Genomic DNA, 26,383 nt, shown 5'->3' with positions numbered 1-26,383 from the left:
ACATTTCTCAATGAAAGAGCAGGGAGACCTCCTCCGACCACAGCAGTTGTGTTAGCTATACTGTATTAGACATACTCTACCATTACAGATTGGTGAAAAGAATATTTTATTCTCTAAAAATAAGTTTTGGATTGCAGCTTTGACACAACATGCAGCACAGCTAAAAAAAACTAAACAAAACACCTGGACTTGCCTTCACTGACTTGGGTAATTTACACCAGTAGTTCTCAATATTAGTTTTTTTTTACAAGATCTGTGTTTTTAAATAGTTTCAGGCAAACACAGAGGAGGGAGCGCACACCTGTGCTGATGAGGTGCTGACCACGGCAGGTTAATAGTATTGAAAAAGGATGAGGCCGCACAGCTCTTAGCCACGATGCAAAAGTTTATTAAAAGAAGCCAACGTTTCGACAATGAAGTCTTCCTCAGGGTTTTAAATGGTTTCAAAAATATATTCAATTTTTTTTAAGTTTTCCAAGATATTTTTTGAAAATATGCGATCTATAAGCTCCCAACACGTTACGACGCGTCGCGAGCTTGTAGATCGGCTATTTTCAAACAGCCAATGTATGTAGGGTGAAAGTTGTTCGACTGATTTTTATGCTAAATTAACTCATTTAATGACCCCCTGGAACCCCCTCAAGGACCCCCCCCCCCCCTGGAGGTCTCCCAGGGGGGGCTGGACTTTGAGAACCGCTGATTTACACCCTAAAAACAAGGAGGAGCAGGGCAGTCAGTAGACTGACCACTAGGTGGCGACAGCTGGTGGGTGCTGCGGCTGTTGAGTAGTACCCTGACCCAAACTGGTCCTGTTGTGTGGCTCTGCACTGGTCGCAGCCGCTGCCGCAGAACGAACAGGTGGACATGTTCTGTCGCCACTGAGACCCGTATGACCTCACCGTCCTCCGCCCTGAGAGAGATTGAGGAACAGAGAGATGAAGAGCTTACATTTTTAATCGCTGATTTAGAAGATTACAACAACAGCAACAACAAAACCACACTTTGATGGGCGTGATAACAGTCTTAGAGCCCCAACCAGGGAGGACAAAATCTAGAGCGGTGGTTCTCAAACCTTTTCATGCCAAGGAGGACCCCCCCAAATTGATATGCATTTGGCCACGGACCACCCATCAGAAAAGGTTTTGTGCCAGGGACCCCCAGAAGAGAAGAGTTATGTTAAAAATATATATATTCAAAAGGGGGTCCCCAGCAAAAGTAGTTAACATAGCATCACAATCATTTTAAGCACTTTATCCGCAGTTATATGTTGGTTATTCAAAAATAGCAGATCTACAAGCTCACAGCTTGTACATCTGCCATTTTTGAAAATACTTGAATGTTTAGAACATTTTGAATAATTTATAATAAAGAATAATAACGGTTTTTTTTTTAACACAAATCTTCTCTTCTGGGGGTCTCTGGCACAAAACATGTTCAGGTTTTATGTGGTTAAAAGCAGGAACACTATTAGATTTGTTTTTGTTTTTTTGTACTGTAATGGTGATGATGATGATGGTTATGAGAGCGGTTTCTTACATGTCTCGTAATAATCATAGATGACGACATTGGCATCCTGGACTCTTGCCACCTTGTATTCCAGAACCAGGGGGATTTCTATGCACATCTTTTTTGTTGTCACCTGAAAGCAGAGGGAAAATAACACATGTGTTGAATGACAGCCAGACTAAAGCATTTACATAAATGGACTGCATATTGCACCTTTCCCCAAAGCACTCAATGTATTTCACATTCACCCATTCACACACCGATGCAGAGGAACCATGCAAGGCACCACTGGTGGAAAAAAAGCACTAACTTTTTTTTTTTTACAACCAAGGTTTATGTTTTAGATTAGATTGTAATTAAAGTAAATAAAAAATGAGTGTTAAGTTTTTTGAATTGACTGCTTTCTATAATTTTAGCAATTTTCGCGATCCTTTTTACAGTGGGCAGGGTGCATTCTGTCATCCGGTGGCTAAATATGTCTTTTTTTTACACAATAACCCGGCGTTTTCTTTATTATTATTTACATTACATACATTACATTACATTACAGTCATTTAGCAGACGCTTTTATCCAAAGCGACTTACAATAAGTGCATTCAACATAGGTAGGGAACGAAAACTACTAATCACCAGAAGTCTAAAGTGCATTTTCTGCAAAAGCAAGCAACCAAGAGTATACCTAGCGCTAAGGTAAAAGTGCAATATATCAGCTACCTATTTCCTTAAACAGGTCAAAAGTTGTCAGTTGGAATACCTCTCAGGGAGATGAATGCATGAGACACCACTCAGAAATGCCATGGTGTGTGCAGGCACTCCTTTTATGTCACTATACAGAGGTCATTCACAGAAAGTAGAGGAGGACTCACTGAGTCTAAATAGAGGATGACTTTCCCCGCGGGCATCTCCACCTTCTTGATGACGTCATCGGTGTGGACTCCATCCTGGGCCACGGTGAAGCCACTGAGCAGTCCCACCTCCATGACGGCCATGCCCGTCTGATTCACGCCCTGGGTCCTCGACAGACTGCACAGTAACATGCCGACTGTTCATTTCACATTTGAGAGTATGTATTTAACCCATTAAGACCTGAGGCGATTCTTAAAACAGTTTAACATTTATTTATTTTTTTAAACGTATGTTACTACAGTATGTCAGCGGTTCTCAAACTTCTTCATGTCAAGGACCCCCAAAATGTATTTGGCCGCGGACCCCCATCTCAAAACCTTTTGTTCCAGGGACCCCCAAAAGCAAAGATTTGAGTTAAAAATATTGTTTAAAAAAATATATGTATTCAAAGATTTGCACACATTTTCACTATTTTTCAAAAATAGCAGATATACAAGCTCATAGCGCAGCACCGAGTGCCGCGCTATGAGCTTGTATATCTGCTATTTTTGAATAGCCAAAGTGTAAAATAAGGCTTTTTAGCTCAAATAAAAAAGTGACACAGGTCTTAATGGGTTAATGTAATCAAATGGACCCTACATTTGTTTTACCGTTGTTTTATTTGTTCTACTTATTTTAGAAAAACTGTGATTTTTTTTTAATAACCTTGAAAACATTGAACACCACAAATATTCTCTTATGGGGCTCCCTGGCACCAAATATTTTCAAATGGTGGTCCGCAGCCAAACACATATATCAAACATGTCATGATACGATATATACAAAATATCAAATGTGAGCTTGTAGATCGGCAATTTTCAAAAAGCTGAAGTATACATTAGAGTTAAACTAGTCCATACCCGTGGGGGGATATGCGCACATGATCTGGCAACCCGGGAGCCAGCGAACACAAAAACGCTAATAAACAGCCAGAGAGTTGGGGAAAGCGAAAAAAAGGGCTTCGCTGTTCCGTGCACATGGTAATGGTCAATGGCTGTGTGCAAATTCAGAGCAATTTCTCCAGCCACTGAGGAGAACCGGGCAGAAGAGATTTTGGCCCTCACACCACCCTCACAGAGCTTTGTAGAATTATAGTAGGATATCAACATCAGATGAACCAGAACGGTGCTATATTAACTCATTTTGCAGGGAAACCCCTTCAAGGACCCCTGGAGAACCAGAAGAAGAACACCACTTCTGTGTATTAATCTCTATGTATTACTATGTATATTACCATAACATCCTCCTAAGCATGTCAAAAACACCCTTTGGGTCCATTCATTACTGAGTGGAACCTCTCACCTGGTACAGATGCGCAGATAGGCGATAGAGTCATAATATAGGTCATTTAGGTCCACCTCCAGATGGAACGCCTCGTGCTCGTGGGCGTTTCTTCTTCGTCTCGCCAGCCCTTTATTTTCTATGTTATAAAACACGTTGAGCTGGGAGAGGGGGAGGAGGGTGGAGGGTGGAGAGAAAAACAAGAAGAAAGAGTCCGTGAGAGCCTGTCTGTGGTCAAGTGTTTAACTACGTGAACCAATATACTTTGTTGTATAGCAAAAATAGCCAATCTACAGGATCACACATTTGTTGCGCTGCAATGCGTTGTGAGCTTGCCGATCTGCTATTTTCACCGAATGTTCGCCTATTCTCGCTAGGGTGCATGTGGTTAAGTGTTTATCGCTCGAGAGTACAAAAACAGCAGGTGGTCAAAACATGTGAATCGGGTCATAGCTGAAGGCGGTCGTGCAACCAAAACCTGTGCTTTGATCAAAAGTTTAGATTACAGCATTCCTTGACCAACATGTTGCAGGAAACATTGATGGGAGGTGACTAATAAATGATGGATTCGCTTTTTATAGCACAGAGAAGCCCCCCCCCCCCCCTCTTCTCGAGGGGTAGAGAGAGGTGTGGACATGCAAAACACGTGGAATAAAGCAAAATATTAGTCTGAAACATTTTGTCCGGCCAAATTCTGTAGATCAGCTTCTTCTATAAGAGACATGCTGACTTCTATGGAATCCAAATGAATGAAAACAGGCCATGTTACATGTAAGGGTTTTAGTTATTGTCTTCACTGTTGTATTGGTATGCACCCTGACATGCATTTATCCAGCTCAGGTCCTGCTGCGGAGGAGACCTGGCTGCCACTGATTGGCTAGGCACCTTCAATCATCCTGGACCAATCACTGAAGAAGACCTCCTACTGTATTTAAGAGCTGTGAGCAGCTGTGTGAATTGGCAGTGTGTTACATGCTGTCCTCTGAGTGCTGTGTTGCAGTAGGGGTGCTAAAAGTGTGGTAGCCCTCTGTGCTCTACAGGTGCCCACATTTTTCTGTTGTCCTATAGTTTCAAACACAACCCTGTGGTATGTATTACAAACCACCAGCGCCAACTTTTTGTAAACAAACCTTTTGCCTTATTTAGATTAGAACAGATAGATTAGTTTATTGTACTTTTTGTTTTGATGTAGGTTAGGATAATTAGAGGGTTAAAAGTAAGGATAAGTAGGTTGTTTTGTTTATTTATTGGTTTGCGTCTGGGGTTTTTCCATTATGTAAAATCCATTGTACAATGCTGTATTGAAATTCCTCTTAAACTTAAAAGAAACCAAAATAAGGTCATTCAAAAAACAACAATTCACTTTTCAACCTTATGTCACGGTCCTTTCACTCCCTAGACTAGAGGATCGTAACAGGCCATGGACTGGATTTGACGCCATGACCTAGGGACTAGATCTGTGTCAAGTGACTGTTGCACCGACAAACCGCATCTCCTCAGGAGGTGCGGTTTGTAAGGACTAGCTATCGTAGTACCAACCCAGTTCATATCGCATAGCCAGACAATCAGAGATCTCTACCTGCTCTAAAGTCTGAGACACCAGCAGCTGTGCCTTACCTAACCTCTCAAGACAGATTCAGAGCTCCGCAGCTGAATCTATGGGGAGCTCCAGTTAATGTTAGGAATGTAAACAAAGAAAAATGAAGTCCGCACACTGTTCTCAAGCTCCAAGAAACTCACTTTTTATTTTTGCAACGTCTTCTAGGTCTTCATCAGGCAAATATTATAATCATTATAATATTTGCCTGATGAAGACCTAGAAGGTCGAAACGTTGCAAAAATAAAAAGTGAGTTTCTTGGAGCTTGAGAACAGTGTGCGGACTTCCTTCTTCTTTTCCTTGATTCTTCCCTTGATGTCCAGCACCTGGCCTAAATGCAGGCGTGGGATGTGCACACAATCTTCTCTAGTAATGTAAACAAAGACACGTGGACCGGACGTGGAGGGCTGCTGAGGGCGGACCTAACGGCCAACATCCTGTTATCCACATTCTATTGGGAGGTCCCCCCAGAGTCAAATTCAACGGGAAAAAAACGGCAGAGGGCGCAGTTTTTTCCCATTTTTTTTTTGACTATGGGTTCCCAGATTGTGCGTTACCTGAAACAGGGCGAACCCTTGTCCCTCTGCGGTCACCCGGAGATGCAACTCTGATCCATTAGTTTCAATCTGAAAGGTAAAAGAAAGCAATCATCAAACTGCTGCGAATGACATCATTTATAACCCTGTGTATGTGTTGCTGAATATTTTACAGCCGTTGGAGGAAAAAAAAGGTAATTTGGGTCTTGAAAGTCCTTAAATTGGCACTTTATAAATGTGCAGATACCCTGTATACACTTCTACTGTGTGACGGTTTGTTTACTGTTCAGTGAGAAAACAATGTTATGCACGTATTAACCCATTAAAACCGTGGGAATCTGGTGTCATTTTAACTTCTTGCGTTGGCTATTCAAAAACAGCAGATCTACAAGCTCACAGCGCGTCACTTCGTGCCGCGCTGCAAGCTTGTAGATCTGCTATTTTTGAACATTTTTTGAAAAAGTGCGAGAACTACTGATTTAGAAGGCATTTGTAGAATCGGCCTCAGGTCTTAAATGGATGAAGCAAATCATCAGGGGACCTCCCCAAAATCATTTGAGCCCCCCCTCAACCACTGATCTAGTGAACGGCATTTGAGACGTTAACAGGGTTTACCTGTTGGCTCTGGTGCAGCAGAGCGTTGGTGCGGTCGATGTGGAAGTTGGCCAAGGCGATGGAAGGGTCCGCGGTCCTGACCCTGACCGTCATGTCCATGTCCTGAGACATGCTGTAGACGGCGAACTGAGACAGCGCCTGCAGAGCCAGCACTGTGTCCTGCATGGGGGGGGAGGGGTCAAAGTTCACATCAATACATCGGGCCGTGTGTCGAGGAAACATTAGATCTCTTTTTAATTATTTATTACAATGTTGTTCAAGCAAGCTGTTGGCTGCCACCTTCCTGTTCTATGTTGTTGATATTGTTTGATGCGGCCCCATGTGCTACGATGTTGAAATACCACAACTTTGCCCCAAGTGCTGGACTACCGCAGGGATAGTAATTAGGGCTGCAAATTATCGATTAATTCATTATTTACCTTATCGGTCGATTAATTGATAAGCAGCGTTTTTTGTAACGAAAAGGAGAATTCCTGTAACATAACATAAGAAACATAATTGCCTTGATGTATATAACATTAACGAGCGTCAATGAGCATCAGCTGGACACAGACACACACACACCTCCCCTCTGCAGGGCTCTATTAGTGTTAGACTAGTGTAGAAATGGAACCAGGACCCATAAGGGTCCATTTGGTATCATTTGTACACTCTCAGAGTTCAAATGAAAAAGGTCCCGCACACTGTCTAGGACTTACCAAACAACCTTTCAGTCCTTAGACCATTGGCCGAAACATTGATTGGTTAAATAACGTTTTTTTGCCAAGACCAAGTCCAAGACCTAGACAGTTTGCGGGACCTTTTCCATTGTTCGCGTTTTGACCTTCCTTTTGTCCTACACACCTGCCGTTAACCTGTTTGGTGTGCATCGGCACTTCGTCAATGTTTACACACTACACGCTCATAATTGTATGTGACCTCTGTTGGTTAGAGCTCTGACCTGTGTGGACGAATGACCTCCCAGGTGATTGCGTTGCTGGCTCAGCCACTTGGCCAGAGGGATGCCCCGCTCCGGCTGCTCCAGCTTGTGGAGAGCGAGCAGAACGTACGCAGCCATCTCCAGGCTGGTGGTCCTCGGCTGCCATGACGGCGTCAGCCCTGCGTCCGACGAGCCCCAGAACGGTACGCCGTCTAAAGGTTAGGATCAAATAAGTCAACATAAACGTACTGTAACGTATACGATAACAGCATGGCATAACCTTTATGAAGTTAGGTCTTGCTCTTTTGGACACACATCCGTTTTCAACTTAATTTCAACGCAAACAGACAAACGGAATGAGGCCAAAAACAACTCCACTGTTGGCCATTATAATAACGATAACACTATTACTCCCAACTAGGACTGCAACTGTTGATTATTTTCTTAACGAATATTATATCAATAACTTTTTCAATTAATTGAATAATCAAATATTTTTATTTTTGTATATCTATGAATTGATTAACCACTTAAACGCTGTAGGTATGACCCTGAAAGTGGTCAATTCACTATAGCGTGTAAATGAAAAGAAATCATGCCTCAATACATGGCAATTACATGATAATCAGGTTGGGGTGTGGCACTAAAGTGCACTTCAGGATATCAGCAATCAAAATGAAACCTAAAGCCAGTGACCTCGTAGTGTTACCTAACGTGGACATAATATATTCAAACAATAACGAAAATAGCCGACCTACAAGCCCCAGGTTGTAGATATTTTGTATTATTTCTTTTTAAATTTTTTGATAGTTTTCTATCTATGAAGTGCCCAAAATAGGGATCGATTTAATTTAATTTCATTAAATTATCGACTATCAATATTTTTCATAATGGCTTAACACAATAAGACCTGGAACTCATCTGTGTCACTTTTTGATTTGAGCTGAAAAGCATTATTTTACACTTTGGCTATTCAAAAATAGCAGATATACAAGCTCATCTCGCTACGAGCTTGTAGATCTGCTATTTTTGAAAAATCGTGAAAATTGTGCACATCTTTGAATATATATATTTTTAAAGCGAACATTTTTAACTTTAATCTTTGCTTCTGGGGGTCCCTGGAACAAAATTTGAGATGGGGGTCAGCGACCAAATACATAATCATGTTGGGGATCCTTGACATGAAAAGGTTTGTGCACCACTGGTATAGAAACATACATTTTTCAGAAAACTGTTCAATTAGTTCGATGAACTGTTGCACACCTCCTCCCAACATGGCACTGTACCTCTCATCTCTGCTCGTGCCATGAGTTGCTGGAGTGCGTCCTCTGCAGTGGTGCTGTTGGCCAGAGCCAGACTGTAGCTGACCAGACACAGGCTGTAGTTGCTGGAGATCCCCAAGCTCAGCCTGGTCTCCAGGAAGGTGAGAGCCGCAGACACCTGGCTCCCATACTGGCTCTGATTAGGAAACAATGGGAGAGGATGGTACTGAAGACTTGTGGTCAAAACAGAGGTAGTTTTTTTTTAAGATTCCTTCATAACGTAACGTATCAGTATAGGTATCCACACTTGATCGTCGTCTCCGCCAGGCCGAAAGGCATGGCCGAGACTATGTTTTGCACCCTGTCCGTCCATCCGTTCTTCCGTGTGTGTCAGTCTGTGAACAGCTAATATCCGGCACTGTTGACACTCCCTGAATGCCAAAGCCAAACCTCTGCCCCGAATTTTTCAGATTGGTTATACTGTTACCAGGAGGCCGATTTTTGCAAAACAATTTTTTTGATATTACTCCTACAGATTTTGTCCAAACATCACGCAAATCGGTACACAGTATCTCTATAGTCATGTGATCAACACGGATTTGTCCGATTTTCCATATTCCATCCTGATTGGCTAAGATTGGCTTCCAAAGTTTGCAGGATTGGTTTGTTTTGAACAAAATGCCTCAAATCATGAACGCAGCTTGCGATTTTGTGAAATTTTGCACGCACATTCCCACTAGACCGAGGAAGAAAGGCCACCCTTTTCATATTGGCCTGTTATAGCGCCACCAGCAGGTCTAATTTAGCAAAACAATTTTGGAACAAAATGCCTGAAATCATGAATGCAGTGTCCGATTGCAGTGAAAGGCCTAAGAAGAAATGGCACCCTTTTCATATTGGCCTATTATAGCGCCACCAGGAGGCCACAATAACCAACCTGACCTGGCGGAGACCTGTGCTCCGAGGAGCACTTTTTCTAGTTTGCATTGCATTGTTTCCTGAAGCTTTATTTTTTATATATCTTCATCACATCACTCTTCCAACATCATTGGGACAAAGAGGTTTGTATTCGGGGGCTAAGCAACGCCTTCTGCACAGCTTCTTCCAGGAAGACGCTGGCCGATCATTCAGCCTTTGTCTACAAAGGACAGATTTACATATTTGGCGGCAGACACACAGTATGGTGGCAAGGACCCGTTCTTCAATGATCTGTGGAAATTCAATCCAGATACCTTCTCCTGGAACAAGGGGACAGGCTCGTGTCCAATGGATCGTATGTGCTGTTGCATGGTGGGAGATCGTATCATCATCTTTGGAGGATTGAAAACACCCGTTGACCTGTATATCTTAGACTTGAGTCCTACCTAGTCTGAAGACGTTATGTTAAGCTAGCAGTTGTTCAGCACGGAGCAGTCGGAATTCCCACAAACACAATCACAGATTTAGTCGACTATAATCTTATGATATTTAGTCGACTAAAACTAGACTAACAGTAAAACATTTCAGACGACTAAAATATGACTAAAACGACATGGAATTTGATCCAAAAGACTATGGCTAAAACTGAATCGAAATCAGCTGTCATAGATCAACACTAATGGGGGACCATGCACACCTTGAGGGCGTGGTCTTCCAGCAGAGCCATCAGCACGTAGGCGGTGAGGGAGACGGGGCCGTCCAGGCCTCCCTGCAGCTCGGTGTGGATGACCCTGCCCGGCTCCAGGAAGCGCCCGTCGGGTCCCTCCCGCTCTGCCAGCCAGGCGGCCGTCCTCTGCGCGATCCTCTCGTCCACGTCCATGAAGGGCCTCGCCTGGAGGAAGCACCGCAGCACAAAGGCAGAGAGCCTGTTGTGGAGGGGAGAGAGAGACACACACACACACACACACACACACACACACACACACACACACACACACACAGGGCAAGGCAATTAACCCCAGTACTTGAGTCAAAGTATGGATACTCCTGGTCAAGTATCACTCGACTGCAAGGACTGCAAGAGAAAGTTTTTTTTTCCGTCAAATTTTGTACTTCAGTTAAAGTGCTAATAAAAGAAATGCACTCAAAGTACGTACTCAAGTAAAAGTACTTTGTTAATGTCCACCACTGAGATAGACGAGGGCCACCCAGAGCCCTGCTGATCGCGGAGCATGAAAAGAAGATATAGTCGGGCAGAAATCTCCATATTTCAACTTTTTATGTTCCGTAAATTAATGCCCTACTTTGATTTGCCAAAAAAATAATTGCCGAGCCACCAGCTCATAATGCATTGCAGCACGTTGTGAGCTTGTAGATTGAGACGTTTTTCAAGTGAAAGGGAAAGTGGTTACATCCGTGTGTGCATTGTATAAAAATTAAACCAATGAAAAGTATTAACAATCTGATCCATTGGAACACAGGCTCTTTTTTTCCCTTTCCTAAAAATCTGTTTTGGACATACAAGGTATGTTCCACCGACAGAGACGATCTATAAGCTCCATACCATGTGCTTCCAGATTGGTCGTGGTCCCCAAAGGCACTGAAGGAGCCATCTTCTCTCTGGTAGGACAGCTGCCGTTCGTAACCTTGTTTAAAGATAGAGCCAACAAATTATTATCAATACAGTTGTCCACATGGGGAGTAATTAAATCAATGTTGTTAAATTATGCAAGCTCCGTCATTCCTAGTTTTCAGGAAAGGGGGGGGGGGCAGAGCGAGGGAGAGCAAGGAGAAAAACATAAGGTCAAAAGAAAAATCGGAGATATGTACATTTATACAAGTATAGCATATTGCTAGCGGGTGAAGTACATGAGGTACAGCACTGAAGCGGTATAGACTTGCTAGTAATATAGTTCACATGAGCTATAAATAAAAAGGTAAAATCCACATGGTAAGGCCTTTTTATCTTAAAGGGGTAGGTTAAGTGATTTTTAAAATTATTTTAAGTACTACATTCTGATAGTAATCATTGCTACAGAGCGTTTGTTCGGTCACAGGGGTCTCTCCAGCTCTTTAGTAAACACAATATAGTACATTTTCAGGTTTCAGGTTCAACACATTTTAAGCCAATCAGGAGAGAGCACTGAAAATGCATTTTCTGTTTAATAAAGAGCTGGAGAGAAATTGGAGACTCCTTATATGGACAGGACACGAGCACTATCAGAACATCTTTAAGGTCAAAATGCCATCGTCTGTGACACCAAGGCCACCAGCTCATCCAAATCGCTCTACCATTTATGATTCATGAGTGAGGTACAGTAGCTTAATCCAAATCGCCCTACTTTTCATCATGAAAAATCACCCCACTTCTCATCATGAATGAGGTATCTTTATCCAAATGAGCCTACCGTTCATCATGAAGGAGGTAGCTCTAACAGTGATCTCATGGTTAGCTTGTCCCGTAGCAGCGAGGTACTGCAGCACGTAGATGTTTGGTGCAAAGTGGATCATGTTCTGCTCGCCACAGCCGTACGGCATCTGGACGAGAGAGTCCAGTCCGGTGATCGACGGTCCAAGGATGTCACCTGCATCACCAAGGGAAACCAAAGTCAGACAAATCAAAATTAGGTTCCAACGCAGTGGTGGAAGAAGTACTCGGATATTTTACTTAAGTAAAAGTAGCAATACCGCAATATAAACATACTCTGTTACAAGTAAAAGACCTGTATTCAAAATGTTACTTGAGTAAAAGTACAAAAGTATTGGTATGAAAATATACTTAAAGTACCAAAAGTAAAAGTACTAACATGTTTGAAAATAGACAATTTTTAAGCTTGTAGATCGGCTATTTTCAAATAGCCTAGGTATAAAATAGGGCTAAAGTGGTTAATGTATGTTTTGTAATGTAATAATTTATATCTGCAAAGTAACTAGTAACTAAAGTTTTCAGAAAATTGTAGTGGAGTAAAAGTACAATAATTGCATTTGAGATGTGGTGGAGTAGAAGTCAAAGTACTGAACATTTGAAATACTCCAGTAAAGTAAAAAATACCTAAAAATTTTACTTAAGTACAGTACTTGAGTAAATGTACTTAGTTACTTTACACCACTGGTTCCAAGTAGGAACAGCATCCAAATCGCTGGGTACCGGCCGGGTACCCATAAAAATGAAGGAATCGAAATTGGAATTGATCAAATCCTCATTCATTTAAGGGTCCAGTGTATTTCCTACAAATGTAAGCGTACGACTAGATTTAACTGCTACTGCTTTCCATTCTGTTGTCATGGAGTAAATGTATGAGAGGCTGCTATAAATTAAAGTCGTCAATAATTGATACTCTATAATATAATAATCAATAGTTTACAGGGAAAGGTTTGCTTGTGTAAACACCAGTATTTGCAGGACAACAGGTTTTTGCAATGGCTCAATTTCAGGTACTACGAATATACACGGTTTGTACTAGTGATAGTGAATACCATTTAGCTCAGTTATCGCTTCAAATAATATTAGATATTTTCATTATCTAAACATTTGACTTTTTTACCATTTGTGGAGAGAAACGGGTAATAGATAATCAGAATCAGAATGAATAAAATCTCAATGATACCCATCCCTAGACACACGTGAATTGAGTAATCTGTGTCCATGACTAAGGATAAGGATAATTCCTTTTAACAGGTCCTTTCATGAAAGTCCTTGCGGTCTTGTTTCCAATGAGGGCCTGTGAGCAATTAGGGGTTAAGAGTCTTGCTCAGGGACATATTTCATTTCATCGACACATTTGCTGGCCTGGCCTGGAATCGTACCTGGGGCAACCAGGGCCTCTGGCTCCCTAGGCGGGCTCACTAACCACTCAGCTATGGCCGCCCCTACTGACTGACTGACAACCTGTCAGACCACAGACACAAACTCTGCGAGTGAACTTTCACTCGATATTGTCATAACTAAGTACAGCAAGGAGACGTGGGAGACGTGATTTAGACCTCCTTTTCCAATATTTAGAACAACTGCCACTTAATCCATAAAGACTGGGAAAGCATCTGTGTCATTTTAGATTTGAACCACTTGAACCATTTTCTTAATACTTTGGCTATTCAAGCTATACAAGCTCATAGCGTAGATCTTGTAGATCTAATATTATTTTTTTTTAATCATAAGAATGTGTGAAAATCTTTGAATATATATGTTTTTTAAAGCGAACATTTGTAACTCAAATCTTTGCCTCTGGGGATTCTACAAATGTCTTCTAAATGCTAACAGTTTGTTGAAAAAACGTAATTATGTTGCTATAATCAAGTGGTTCTCAAACTTTTTCATGTCAAGGACCGCCAAAGTGATATGTATTTGGCCGCGGACCCCCATATCAAAATATGTTGTTCCAGGGACCCCCCCCAGAAGCAAAGATTTTTGTTTAAAATGTTCGCTTTAAAAAATATATATATTCAAAGATTTGCACAAATCTTTTTCCTAAAATAGCAGATCTACAAGCTCGTATATGCTATTTTTGAACAGCCAAAGTATAAAATAATGGTAATGAAAGTGGTTACACAGATGCGTTCCCGGTTGTAGCGGGTTAAACGAGAGACATGTTTACCAGGGAGAATAAACACAAGCCACTAGAGTAGCCTGGCTAACGTGACACATGCAGACATTTTACAGCCTGAAAACGGTCAGGCGGAGGCACGGAAATAATCACACAGCTGTCCGTCGTAAAAATAGCATTTGTAATACTAATCATACCATTATTTTTCAATTTTTTGCATGTGTTTCAATATGAACGCGCTCAAAACTATGAAGGCCTCGCGTCAGTTTAAATCGGCGCCGATGGTTCCCATTATCGTGACCGTGGTCTTGGTGTTTTATAGGGAAAAAAAGCGAAAACAGAAAACCCCCGGGGTGATCAAAGAGCGAGAGACAGTGAAATTGCTTTAATGATGAGAATGTGTGTTATCGGTTTTTGAAGGAATGCAGCGTTGCCCGCTGCCAGTCCATGACTCAACGTCTCAAGGCTTTTGTGTTCTCACTCCACGTGTTTACATACCAGTGGTGGAATATGCACTTAAAGGGATAGTTCACCCCAAAAAAAAAAAAAATGTTCCTATCGATTAGTCACCCCAACTTGACTTGAATTCATGCGTTTTTTTTTTTTTTTTGTCGCATTGCGAAGCCAATAATTTGATGACCAACGGACTCTCTTTGTGTCTCCTACCTACGGGAACCGCTGCCGGTCATCAAATTATTGGCTTAGGAATGCGACAAAAACTAAAAAAATATCCATGAATTGAAGTCTCCATGGGGTGACTAATCGATAGGGGAAAAAAAGGCATTTTGGGGGTGAACTATCCCTTTAAGAGTTTTTAAGTAAAAGTAGCAGAAGTAAAAGTAGCAACACCACAATGTAGAAATACTTCGTTACAAGTGAAAGCCCTGCATTCAAATTTTTATTGAGGTAAAAGTACAAAAGTATTGGCATCAAAATATACTTAGAGTACCAAAAGTAAAAGTACTCATTATGCAGAGGTTTTTTTTTTTTTTTCAAAATATGTCGAAATCTTGTGAGCTTGTAGATCGGCTATTTTTCGAATAGTCAAAAGTATAAAATAGGCCTTTAAAGGGACTACACCATGAATTTAAATAATTATAATAATATTTAATATCATATTGTTTATGTCCCTCAAACGTTTTTCAAAAGGTTTGAGCCTAAATCAAGCCTCAGATATACTCATTCCAACTAACTTCTCTCTGGCTTATAAAGCACTTTCACCTGCAATACCACATTGTCCTGTTTGGCACGGGGCGCTATTGAGCCAGTTTGTATGCATGTTATCTCCTGGTTCTGTGTGGAAAAAGTAAAAAATAAAAATAAGGAGAAAAAAAACTTTTTAAAAAACTTTTTTTTTTTTACTGAAAAATGGGAGGAATTCTTCCCTGACGTGACGTAGGCAGGGGGACCAAATCAGTTTGGCCTGTTTTTAGACCAATTTACAGAAAACCCCAGATTTGCTGTGAAAGCCTGAGTGTTCAAACTGGGGTATTTTTGAGGATAGAAGAGAGGTAGGGGAGACCAAAAACACACAAAAAATAAGAAAAAGTAAAAATTCATGGTGTAGTCCCTTTAAATGGTTCATGTATGTTTTGTATTAACAATCAAAATCTGCAAAGAAACAAAAGTTTTAGTGGAGTGAAAAGCACAATATTTGCCTCTGAGATGTAGTGGAGCAGAAGCAGAAAAGATTGAAAAATGGAAATACTCAAGTAAAAGTAAAAGTATAAAAACAATTAAGTAAAATTAAAATGTAATGTACTTTTCACCACCGTTACATACCAAATGCAGTGACGTGGGCTCTCTCGCTGCCTCTGACTACGTCTGCTGGGAAGGCGAACGAGACGTGTTTGGAGAGGAACCTTTCGGAGGCGGCAAACTCCAGGAACATGGCGGTGGAGAAGGACTGCTCCAGGCCTTCGGGCTACAAAGTAGAGAGAACAGCGAAGGGGGGAAAACGAGCACACAAATAAACAAAGAGTCAACCAGGAATTATTCTGGGAAAGGAAAGGCCATAGAGGCAGTGTTGATTTTGACAGCATATTCAGATTTAGTTTTAGTCATAGTCTTTTGAATACAATTCCATTTAGTTTTTGTCATATTTTAGTCATTTGAAATGTTTTAGTTTTTGTCTAGTTTTAGTCGACTAAATATCATAAGATTTTAGTCTAAATCTACAGTTGATTTAGTCGACTAAAATGTGTTTCGGCGGTGCCTTGATGGCGTCGTAGTGGCTGATTTTACACTTGGTTGCATGCTGAAAATAGCCGATCTACAAGCTCACAACGAGCTTGTAGATCTGCTATTTTCAGAGCGCAACACCTGAGCGCAACCAAAAATAAAATGACTTGACTTTTAGTTCTACTGGATCTCTTCTCCACTATAGTCCCTCCCTAACATTTTTGTCTAGTTTTTATTTATTGACGAAATTGTCAACATATTTAGTCTTAGTCATCGTAGCTTAGTTTTTATTTAGTTTCTATTTTGTTTTCGTCAGTGAAAATAGTTTTAGTCGACGAAATCAACACTGCATAGAGGCAAGATGATCCGCTTTGGCAACCACAGCCGTTTTTGGAATCGTTTCAGTTCAACGTGGCACTATAACCCGGCCGTAAACGTTCAATATTATTTAAAACAGCGATTCCCACCTTCATGGGCTGTGAGGATTATTGCCAGTGGGCCCCCAAATAATTGTCAGGTAAAAGTCAGGTACAGTATTTGTTTCTTTAACCCATTAAGACCCGAGGCCGATTCTACAAATGCCTTCGAGATCAGTAGTTCTCAAACTTTTTCGTAGTAAAAAAAAAAACACTTTTTAAACACTTTGAAGATTTACATTTTCTAAAAATAGTAGATGTACAAGCTCGCAGCGCGGCTCGAAGCGACGCGCTGTGAGCTTGTACACCTGCTATTTTTTTATAAATCTAAAATTGAAAAAAAAAAATAGTTTTCATTGTGATAGCGATAAATAGGAACTTAAAGTGTGCTACAGCATGTTAGTGCCACTGAGCCGAGCTGGAACACAATCAATCGATTGATCCTTAAAATAAACATGCTCTGAAAATGCACGTGGCCCACCCATCTGACCACTTAGCACGGCACTGATCTAGAATGTACAGGTTCCAGCTGTTCTCACTTTATCGATAAAGGATGTAACACAATCAACAAATGTTTAAAACATTACAAAACTGTATTTTTACGATATGAATCATTTCTTAACACATTGCAAACACTGCAATGTGTTTTAATCCTTCATTAAAAAAATGATTTTACATTTTATGTGCTTTATCCTCACATATTAAGAGTGTTTTGCCTTGATAATACACCGTGCCTTTTAAAGCATATTTTGTGTCAGACTTTATTTAACAAAGAACACAAATGCTTTTACAATTCAACGGAAAAAAACAACAATTGTTCAATTGGGCGCTAATTCTTTTTGTAAAAGCAACTCTCCCTTTGTCACATGGTGGATATTAAATATTGAAGTATACTTTATTTCCAGTTGGCAATGATTTACCAGTACAGTATATCTTATTTTTTTAACACTGTACCTTGACGAGAACGGTCTTGCGGACGGCGTCGGACGCCACAGATGACAGGGCTTTGACGGAGATGAAGATCTCTCCCAGGACCAAGGGTTTTATGGGAAATAGGACAGACTTCCCAGTCTGACTTCCTACATACAGCTTGCGCACACTGGCCGTGTCGATCTCCTCATTGTCCGGGTACACAAACTCAAAGGACTCGCTCTCTGCGACTATGACCGTGACCTGAACAAGCAAAGCAAGATAAAAGACATGAAAAGCAGACCCTGGGGAATCCACCCAGATCACATTATAGAGGCTTTGAAAAGCCCCAAAGAATGTCAGGGAGAAAGGAGAGGAGGATGTTTTTCTTTTTTTACTTGACTTTAATATGTCAGGCGCCCTTTGTCTTGGCAACGTTAACAGGAACATTGCACACTGAGGAATATTTCTCTGACCCTGCTTTTGTAGTGGGAAGCTGCATTCAGATTTGGATATCTTTGTCGTGGTCTTATGGGTGTGAAGTGACCGTTTTAACAAAAGCTGATACTAAGACTAGACTCTTGATGCTAAAGTAGATAATCACTACACCAATGGAATAGCTACCACTCCATTATCCAGTGCACAATAGAGAACACCACACGTGTAGGTACATGTACATTCCAACTGTAGAATGATTAAGTGGGGGTGGATTGGACAAGGCAAGCACTGGACTGGACTCCACAGGGCAAAAGAAAAGTGGGGAGGCCAAAAAAAACAGACCTGGAGTGGATCAGTCGAGAGCGAGGCAAAGACAACCGAACCATCGTGGGCCCGCAGCTGAAGAATACTGCCCAAAACAGCGCCCGATGGCGGGGTGTTATTGCGGCCCTATGCTCCATCTAGGAGCCTACAGGAATAAGTTCAATAAAGCAAGTCAAGTGTTGTCACTGCTGTAACGCTCCCGCGATGGTGTTTCACACACATTATAAAACATACATTAACCACTTTAGCCCTGTTTATACCTAGGCTATTTGAAAATAGCAGATCTACAAGCTCACAACGCGTCGCGATGCGACGCGTTGTGAGCTTGTAGATCGGCTATTTTCAAATATGTAAGTACTTTTACTTTTGGTACTTAAAGTGTATTTTGATGCCAATACTTTTGTACTTTTACTCGAGTACATTTTGAATGCTAGAAAATAGCGCTACTGAGCGAGAACGTGAACGAATCATCTGAACGAATCGTTGCCGTGAACGAAATCGTTCGTTCACTGAAATGAAAATGTTTTTCCCACCACAACACCCAAGCGCCTACTTCTCCACATGTTTGCCCTGATCAGAGCTGCATGTGATGAAGAGGGGAGTGTTTTACCTCCTGGCCGTACGGGAGGTAGTTGAACAGAGCGACCTCCAGCACTAGCTCCTCCCCTCTGATGATGAAGGCGGGCACGTTGACGGACAGGAAGAAGTCCTGGAACACCAGGAGCTGAACACATGCATGTAGAGAGTTAGAACTGTCGGCTGTCACAATTATGCCAAAGAGATTTGGTGTAGAGGGGGGGGGGGAAATAGGAGGGCCACGTATAGAGTCTTGGGGGGGACTCCGGTCAACACAGTATACTGCATATAGGGTTTAGAGGAGTAGTTCACCCAAAACATGACTTATTTTCTATCAATTTAGTTTTTGTCGCATTTCTAAGCCAATAATTTGATGACCGGCAGAGTTTCTGGTAGGAGACTCACAAGAGTCTACTATTGAGTCTCCTGCTGACCGATGTGACCCGGTCATCAAATGATTGGCTCAGGAATGCGACAATGAATTCAAAACCTCCATGAATTCAAGGCTTCATGGGGTGTGTAATTGATAGAAAATACGTATTTTTTTGGGGGGGTGAACTACTCCTTTAAGTGGTTAAAAAGTCATTTGTGCTATAGCGAAAGAAAGGGAATCTCAGTCATGTCATGCCGTGAGTACCTCTGCTGGCATCTGTATGATCCCCAGACCATGGTCCTTAGACATGACGAAGGCCGTGGCTGTCCAGGTAGTGATGGTATCTGGTACTGTCACTGACAGCTGTGCAATGCCTGAGCTGCAGGGAGACAGAGAGGGTACATTACTGTCAGGAGACTAGAGCCATTAGGGCCTGAGGTTCCGATTCTGCAAAATGTCATCTAAATCCTAATAGTTTTTTGAAAATGTTTATGTCAGTGGTTCTCAAACTCCTTTTTTTTTTCCTCAAAATTGTATGTATTTGGCCGCAGACCCCCATCTCAAAATATGTTGTTCCAGGGACCCCCCAGAAGCAAAGATTTGAGTTACAAATGTTCGCTTTAAAATGCATATATTCAAAGATTTGCACATACCGATTTTTTCAAAAATAGCAGATCTACAAGCTCATAGTGCGGCACTCGGTGCCACGCTATGAGCTTGTAGATCTGCTATTTTTGAATAGACAAAGTGTAAAATAATGCTTTTTTTGCTCAAATCTAAAAATGACACAGATGCGTTCCAGGTCTTACTGGGTTAAAGCAGGGGTTCACAACCTTTTCTGGATCAGGGCCTATTTGAAAATCTTGAAAGCGTTCGTGGCCCACGCCACCTCACCGCTCAACACGGCAGCCTTATTGGCTGCCGTGTTGAGTGGTGAGGTGGCGTGGGCCGCATGCCTTTTCAGAGCATGTTTGTTTGAATGTTCAAGCAATCGATTGTGTTAATCGAGTTAACACAAGGTAAGTTCCTGGTTCCAAGATTACGTTTTGGTATCACAATGAACGTTTCTTCCAGTTAATGGGGAGTTTTTTGTTGCCACCACTGTCGCAGAATTGCTTGCTCAGGGGTGGGACGATGTCGGGGTCTCTGCTCCATTATGCAAAGTGTCTCGAGACAACTTGTTGTGATTTGACACTTTAAAGTCTGACTGATAGAAAGGGCAGAGCTTTAGCAGCAGCATGGTGCCCCTGACTTTACTGACTCAGGCCTGAGACCAGACTGACCCATATCATCTACCTGCATGGCCTCTACCTAGTGGCCTCAACCATGTCTTAAAAGGACAGGTAACCTCAACACATTCACCTACAATACTAGTGAACTCATACAAAGAGAACATTTTCCAAACTTTACAGAAATCATTAATAATCCCAAAAGGTAAGTATTAAACATGTTTTAGCAACACCACTCTTTTCAATCATAATATACCTTACACAGAAAAATCCCACACTCCCCTGTCAAATGGTATGTCCCAATTCCCATACCCCTCCATATAAGGAGCACTGTGGTCAAAAATTTAAGTTTTAAAGAAGGTCGTTGGCATGACAAAGTTTGAGAATGGCTGAATTAGACAATGGGAAAGCACCATAACAGGAGAGTTTCCATTCCTCCAAACGAGCTTGTAGATCAGCTTTTGTCAAATAGCCAATATTAGGTGGTTAATATTTGGTCCAAAATAGGATGACCAACGACACGTTCTTGGGAGTGGTTAAGTACATTTGAGATACAGTACATCCAATGACATGGTCTCGGGAGAGGGTCCACTTTCAGAATTAAATAAACAGTGAGGATTGTACTTGGGGTCCCAGAGGAAAAACAAACAAACAAACAAATGGTATAAAATGGGGGTCTGTGTGGCGTAGGGCATATTAAAATGGGGGGCCTTGACATTAGAAAAAGGATGAGAATCACTGGATTACACCACAACCTTTTTGGGTAAATAAAACCTTGAACTTGGTCTGGAATACTTGACTTGGGAGTATTTTTTAGATGGGTCCAAAATATGCCTGAAATATCACAGGCTGCACTAATGACATATTCTGGGGAGTGGTTAAGTATAGTTACATGGAATGACATGTACAGGGGAGTGGTATATTTCAGATGGGTTCAATGACATGTAGGCTACTGGGGAGTGTGTAAGCCACAACCGATTTGGGGGGGGGGAAATTAAACCGTTAACTTGTTCTGGAACCTCACCTTGTGTTGAAGTCCTGCCATAGCCAAGTCTCGGGGAAGTTCCATCGCTCTCGCGGCTCCTTCGCCGCCTGCTCCAGGTGCTCCTTATTTGGCATTACACCGTTTTGAATATCGATTCCCTCCCCTGCTATGTGTAGGGTTGGGGTAGATTACTTTCAAAATGTCATCTCTTACAGATGACCTTTTTGTCTGCTTAAAGGGGCCATTTCATCCACCAATGCAGCTCGACTGCGTTTTCTACCCGACCCAATACAATTTGCAAGAGGGCATTTCACTACAGTAAGCAGGTTATAGAGCTAAAAATCTAAAATGACACCGTATGCGTTCCCGGATTGAATGGGGTTAATAATATAATAGTCCGCTGAGATCAATGATCTCTTTTTCCAAGCTGGCCAAAATGGAAGCATTTAAATAAATGTGGTGTATTGGTGGAAGAAACGCCCCTTTAAGCAGACAAAAAGTCATCTGTAAGAGATGTATCAAAATGTTCTTAGAGGTATCCCTCACTGAAGCATTTAGGTCTGTTAATGTCTCACTTTTATTATGTTACCATGTTACAGAGCTTTCCTTATTAACTATATATATTCTCATTCTAAACATTTCTTCTCATTCCTGAAAATAAGGCCTTCAACTGAGGGCCTTCAACCTGAGTAGCACTTACGGAGTTCGGGGATGGGAGGACGTGGTTTCCTCAACTGGTAATTTGCGTCCGTCAGCACCACCAAGTCGCAAGTCTGGATAGAGACATAAAAGGAAAATGCTTAAGCTCTTATGTCTTATTCATACTTCACACAACCCTCTCAGTGAGTGAAAAATGCCACATTGTCAATTGAACAAAGTGTCGCTCCACAGCAGGGTAAGCTCAATTTACATATTGCCAAGTAAAACAGGGTAAGGAGTACAAAGTTCAAAATCACCTAACCGAGACAATACAACAAATATTCCTATGCAACTACAACAATGGGTCAGAACCCAATTTTGTGTCACAGACCTATGTTTATGAGTCATCATGAGTAGATATATTTTTGTTATGTTTCCTACCAATTGTGTGTGTGTGTATGTGTACTGTATGTGTATAATTACAGCATACATGGGCAACTGGCGGCCCGGGGGCCACATGCAGCCCCCACCTTCACTTAATGCGGCCCGCAGGTTAATATCGGAATACTGATATATTATTGATTTCAACTGTTACAATTCCAAACATGACCCGCTTTAATTACTTCAGTCTATATTAGTATCTAATGTCCAATGTATTTGTATTTAAGTTCATAAAGTTAACATAAGTATAACTAAATGCATTTGAAATCAAATAAAAGTTACTTTTCAGGATTCCAATTAAAAAAATTGCAAAAAAAAAAATCAGGATTCCAATTAAAAAAAAAAAATAGCAGATCTACAAGCTCAAAACGTGTCGCACTGCGACGCGTCCTTGGCCTGAAAAGACCCCTGATTTATGGAATTTTAAAAAACAGTAAAAAGATGAAACACGGAGACACAAGGCTTGTGCCTGCCAGCGACGATAATGTAAGACGTGTGTGGAGGTGAAGGCTACCATAAAGATGGAGTGTGGATCTGACATTTCCATCCCGTCTGCACCGAGAGAGCGGTCTGCACTGCTGTACCCTGCTAGCTCCTCCAGAACCTGTGGGGAAAGGACAGTGGACCAAAGTAACTACAGCAGTGTTTCTCAAACCTTTTTCATGTCAAGGACTCCCAAATTAAAATGTATTTGGACCCCCTTCTCAAACATGATTTGTGCCAGGGACCCACCAGAGGCAATGATTTTAATAAAAAATGTTTGCTTAAAAAATAGATATATATTCAAAGATTTGAACACATTTTCTAAAATAGCAGATCTACAAGCTCATAGCGCGTCATATACCATTTCTGAATAGCCAAAGAATAAAATATGGATAAAGTAGTTAAAATAATTGTGATGGTATATTAACAAACTGTGCTGGGGACCCCCTGGTACCCCCCCCCCCAAGGACCCCTGGGGGGCCCGGACCCCACTTTGAGAACCAATGAACTACAATAAGTACATCTGCTCAAGCAGTGTACTTTTTACTTGAGTACAATTTTGTGGTACATTTACTTTACTTGAGTATTTCCATTTTCAGATTTTATACTTTATACTTCTACTCCATTACATCTCAGAGACAAACATTGTACTTTTTACTCCACTGCAATTATTCGAACATTTAAGTTACAAGTGGCAGATTGAGAGTATTATTGCCCTATATTTTGTCTATTCAAAAATAGCTAGTCGTGAGCTTGTAGATCAGTTATTAAAAAGTACAATATTTGCCTCTGAGATGTAGTGTAGTGAAGTGAAAGTCTAATGAAAAATCTAATGTTGAATACAGTACTCAAGTAAATGTACAGTTACTGTCCACTAACTACTGGTGAAAAGGAACACTGTCATCCTCAAAGCCTGCTACTGTTACAACCTACAAAGCGCAGACACAACACTGGGAGACAATACAGACCAGGGTATTGTCAGAAACCAGTTAGCCAAGTTGGGGGAGAGAAGAAACACTTCATGGAGCCTCCGTTTATCAAGCCGATACTCGGCTGCCAGCAGTGGATTGGATTTCCAGGGCAACGAAATGGGGAATATATTATATCATGGAAAATAGGTGTGAGCGGGTTCAAAAAACGGGAAGAGAATATTTAGACTAGGCCCTGGACATTGTTACTGGGGTTCAGAGATGACTGAAACGGATTATTTATTATACACATGATGTTATCTGACATTTTAATGCATTTGAACCTTTACTCTTCCTACATTTATCTTGTGATCTTGTGATGTGATATGAATATTAGTATTTGTATTGGTAGTAGCAGCTGTAGTAGTAGCAGTAGTAACAGTAGTTATTTTTGGAGGGCCAAAAATAGCAGATCAACAACACGTTGTGAGCTTGTAGATTGGCAATTTTTTTGGAAAAGAGATAAGGGCCCTATTTTCGCCGGTGCATTAGCCACGATGTGAGCTAGTAGATTGGCTATTTGAACTATTTTAAAATGTTTTTTAAAAATAGTAAAAAATGGCAAAGAAGTTTAGGGATAATGGGTAAGGCACTGGCGAAAATAGGGCCCCTTGCTGTAGACAGGGAAAAAGTGGTCCAAGTACAGAGCCTCTTATACTCAGGTCTAGAGACCTGGAACGCATCTGTGTCACTTTTTGATTTGAGCTAAAAAGCATTATTTTACACTTTGGCTATTCAAAAATAGCAGATATACAAGCTCATAGCGCGGCACCGAGTACCGCGCTATGAGCTTGTAGATCTGCTATATATATATATTTTTTTTAAATGTATGCAAATCTTTGAATATATATTGTTTTAAAACAAAAAAAAATTACTCAAATCTTTGCTTCTGGGGGGTCCCTGGAACAACATATTTTGAGCTGTGGGGTCGGCAGCCAAATACACATAATTCTGGGGGTCCTTGACATGAACAAGTTTGAGCACCACTGATATAAAAACCTACGTTTTTTTTTCAGAATACTGTTGGGATTTAGAAGACATTTGTACAGTAGAATCGGCTTCAGGTCTTGATGGGTTATATATCAAAACAATGCAGTCTCTTCCTCACCTTTTCTTCAGTGATGTCATTCTGTGCGCCGGTCAAGCGTGTAGCCTTGTCCACCACCAAGAGGCTGACCAGAGAGCCCGGCTCAAGAGCATCGAAACTCAAAGTGACCGTGTCAGCGGGCCTGGCCTGCGAGGTACTCCAACGAACAAACACCTGGCAGACAGACACAGCACTCTGTCATACAGTGGTGGAAAAAAAGTACTCTGACCGTTTTACCTAAGTAAAAGTATCAATATTGCAATGGTACAAGTAAAAGTCCGGGGTAATCAAAATGTACTTGAGTAAAAGTACAAAAGTATTGGCATCAAAATATACTTGAAGTGCCAAAAGTTAAAGTGCTCATTATGCAGAATGTCCTGGTTCACAAGTTAAGTCTAAAATGCATAAAGAATCTTTTGAAAATAGCAGATCTACAAGCTCACGACACGTCGCATCGTTAACGTCATTTTGTAATAATAAAATAATAATCAAAATCCACAAAGTTTTCAAATAATTGTAGTGGAGTAAAAGTACAATATTTTCCTCTGGGATGCAGTGGAGTAGTAAAAGTACTGAAATTTGGAAATACTCCAGTAAAGTAAAAAAAAGACCTCAAAATTGCACTTAAGTACAGTACTGTACTTGAGTACATGTACTTCGTTACTTGCTAAGTAGAATCATCGCCAAAAAGAAAAGAAAAAGATATGTACAGCCTAAACGCGTTTAGGCTCAATTATTCATTTGTCCTGTGGAGTTAGCAAAACCAAAGTTTTTATTCATTTAAATAAAATAGCCACCTGGGTTTTCAGGCTGTGGGCGACATGGAGCTGCAGCACATCGTTGACGATCTCTCCGTCAGGACGCACACAGTAGACTATGATGCAAGCCAGTGGTGCCCACGACCTCTCTGGGGTGACAACCAAGCTGGAAACAGAACTTGTGCCAGCTGACACAATCTGGCCTCTGGATTCCACCTGCACACACGCACACACACACACACACACACACACACAAAACACCACCACCACCAACAACATCAACAACAACATTGGTGTCAGACATTCATGGGTCAGTTGGCATACGCTATATTGCGTCTCCAATTTACACAGCAAAAAATCATATGTATTTGGCCGTGGACCCCCATCTCAAAATATTTTGTTCCAGGGACCCCCAGAAGCAAAGATTTGAGTTAAAAATGTTCGCTTTAAAAGAATATAAAAATATATTAATTTGCACACATTTTCTCGATTTTTAAAAAATTAGCAGATCT

General features: G+C 41.2%; 1 protein-coding gene across 1 annotated transcript in view; it reads right to left on the bottom strand.

Moving 5' to 3' along the window:
* Positions 1–635: 635 nt before the first annotated feature.
* Positions 636–26,383, bottom strand: part of cd109 (CD109 molecule) — a gene marked incomplete at its 5' end in the record, with an annotated part of 50,204 nt that continues 24,456 nt past the window's right edge. Inside the window, 20 exons of the mRNA XM_080452817.1 lie at positions 636–910; positions 1,537–1,639; positions 2,373–2,529; positions 3,694–3,833; positions 5,828–5,896; positions 6,422–6,580; positions 7,362–7,552; positions 8,627–8,798; positions 10,218–10,446; positions 11,085–11,166; positions 11,929–12,105; positions 15,847–15,988; positions 17,616–17,834; positions 18,943–19,056; positions 19,546–19,660; positions 21,535–21,658; positions 22,196–22,268; positions 23,090–23,179; positions 25,135–25,287; positions 25,911–26,087. Of these exons, the coding sequence (XP_080308943.1) occupies positions 702–910; positions 1,537–1,639; positions 2,373–2,529; positions 3,694–3,833; positions 5,828–5,896; positions 6,422–6,580; positions 7,362–7,552; positions 8,627–8,798; positions 10,218–10,446; positions 11,085–11,166; positions 11,929–12,105; positions 15,847–15,988; positions 17,616–17,834; positions 18,943–19,056; positions 19,546–19,660; positions 21,535–21,658; positions 22,196–22,268; positions 23,090–23,179; positions 25,135–25,287; positions 25,911–26,087 (2,895 nt within the window). The 3' untranslated portion in view covers positions 636–701. The remainder of the gene's footprint in view (positions 911–1,536; positions 1,640–2,372; positions 2,530–3,693; positions 3,834–5,827; positions 5,897–6,421; positions 6,581–7,361; positions 7,553–8,626; positions 8,799–10,217; positions 10,447–11,084; positions 11,167–11,928; positions 12,106–15,846; positions 15,989–17,615; positions 17,835–18,942; positions 19,057–19,545; positions 19,661–21,534; positions 21,659–22,195; positions 22,269–23,089; positions 23,180–25,134; positions 25,288–25,910; positions 26,088–26,383) is intronic.

The sequence above is a fragment of the Gymnoscopelus braueri genome (genome assembly GCF_963280865.1).
Source record: "Gymnoscopelus braueri genome assembly, chromosome: 16".
In the NCBI taxonomy this organism is placed as follows: domain Eukaryota; kingdom Metazoa; phylum Chordata; class Actinopteri; order Myctophiformes; family Myctophidae; genus Gymnoscopelus; species Gymnoscopelus braueri.
This window is presented reverse-complemented; position numbering and strand designations above follow the sequence as displayed.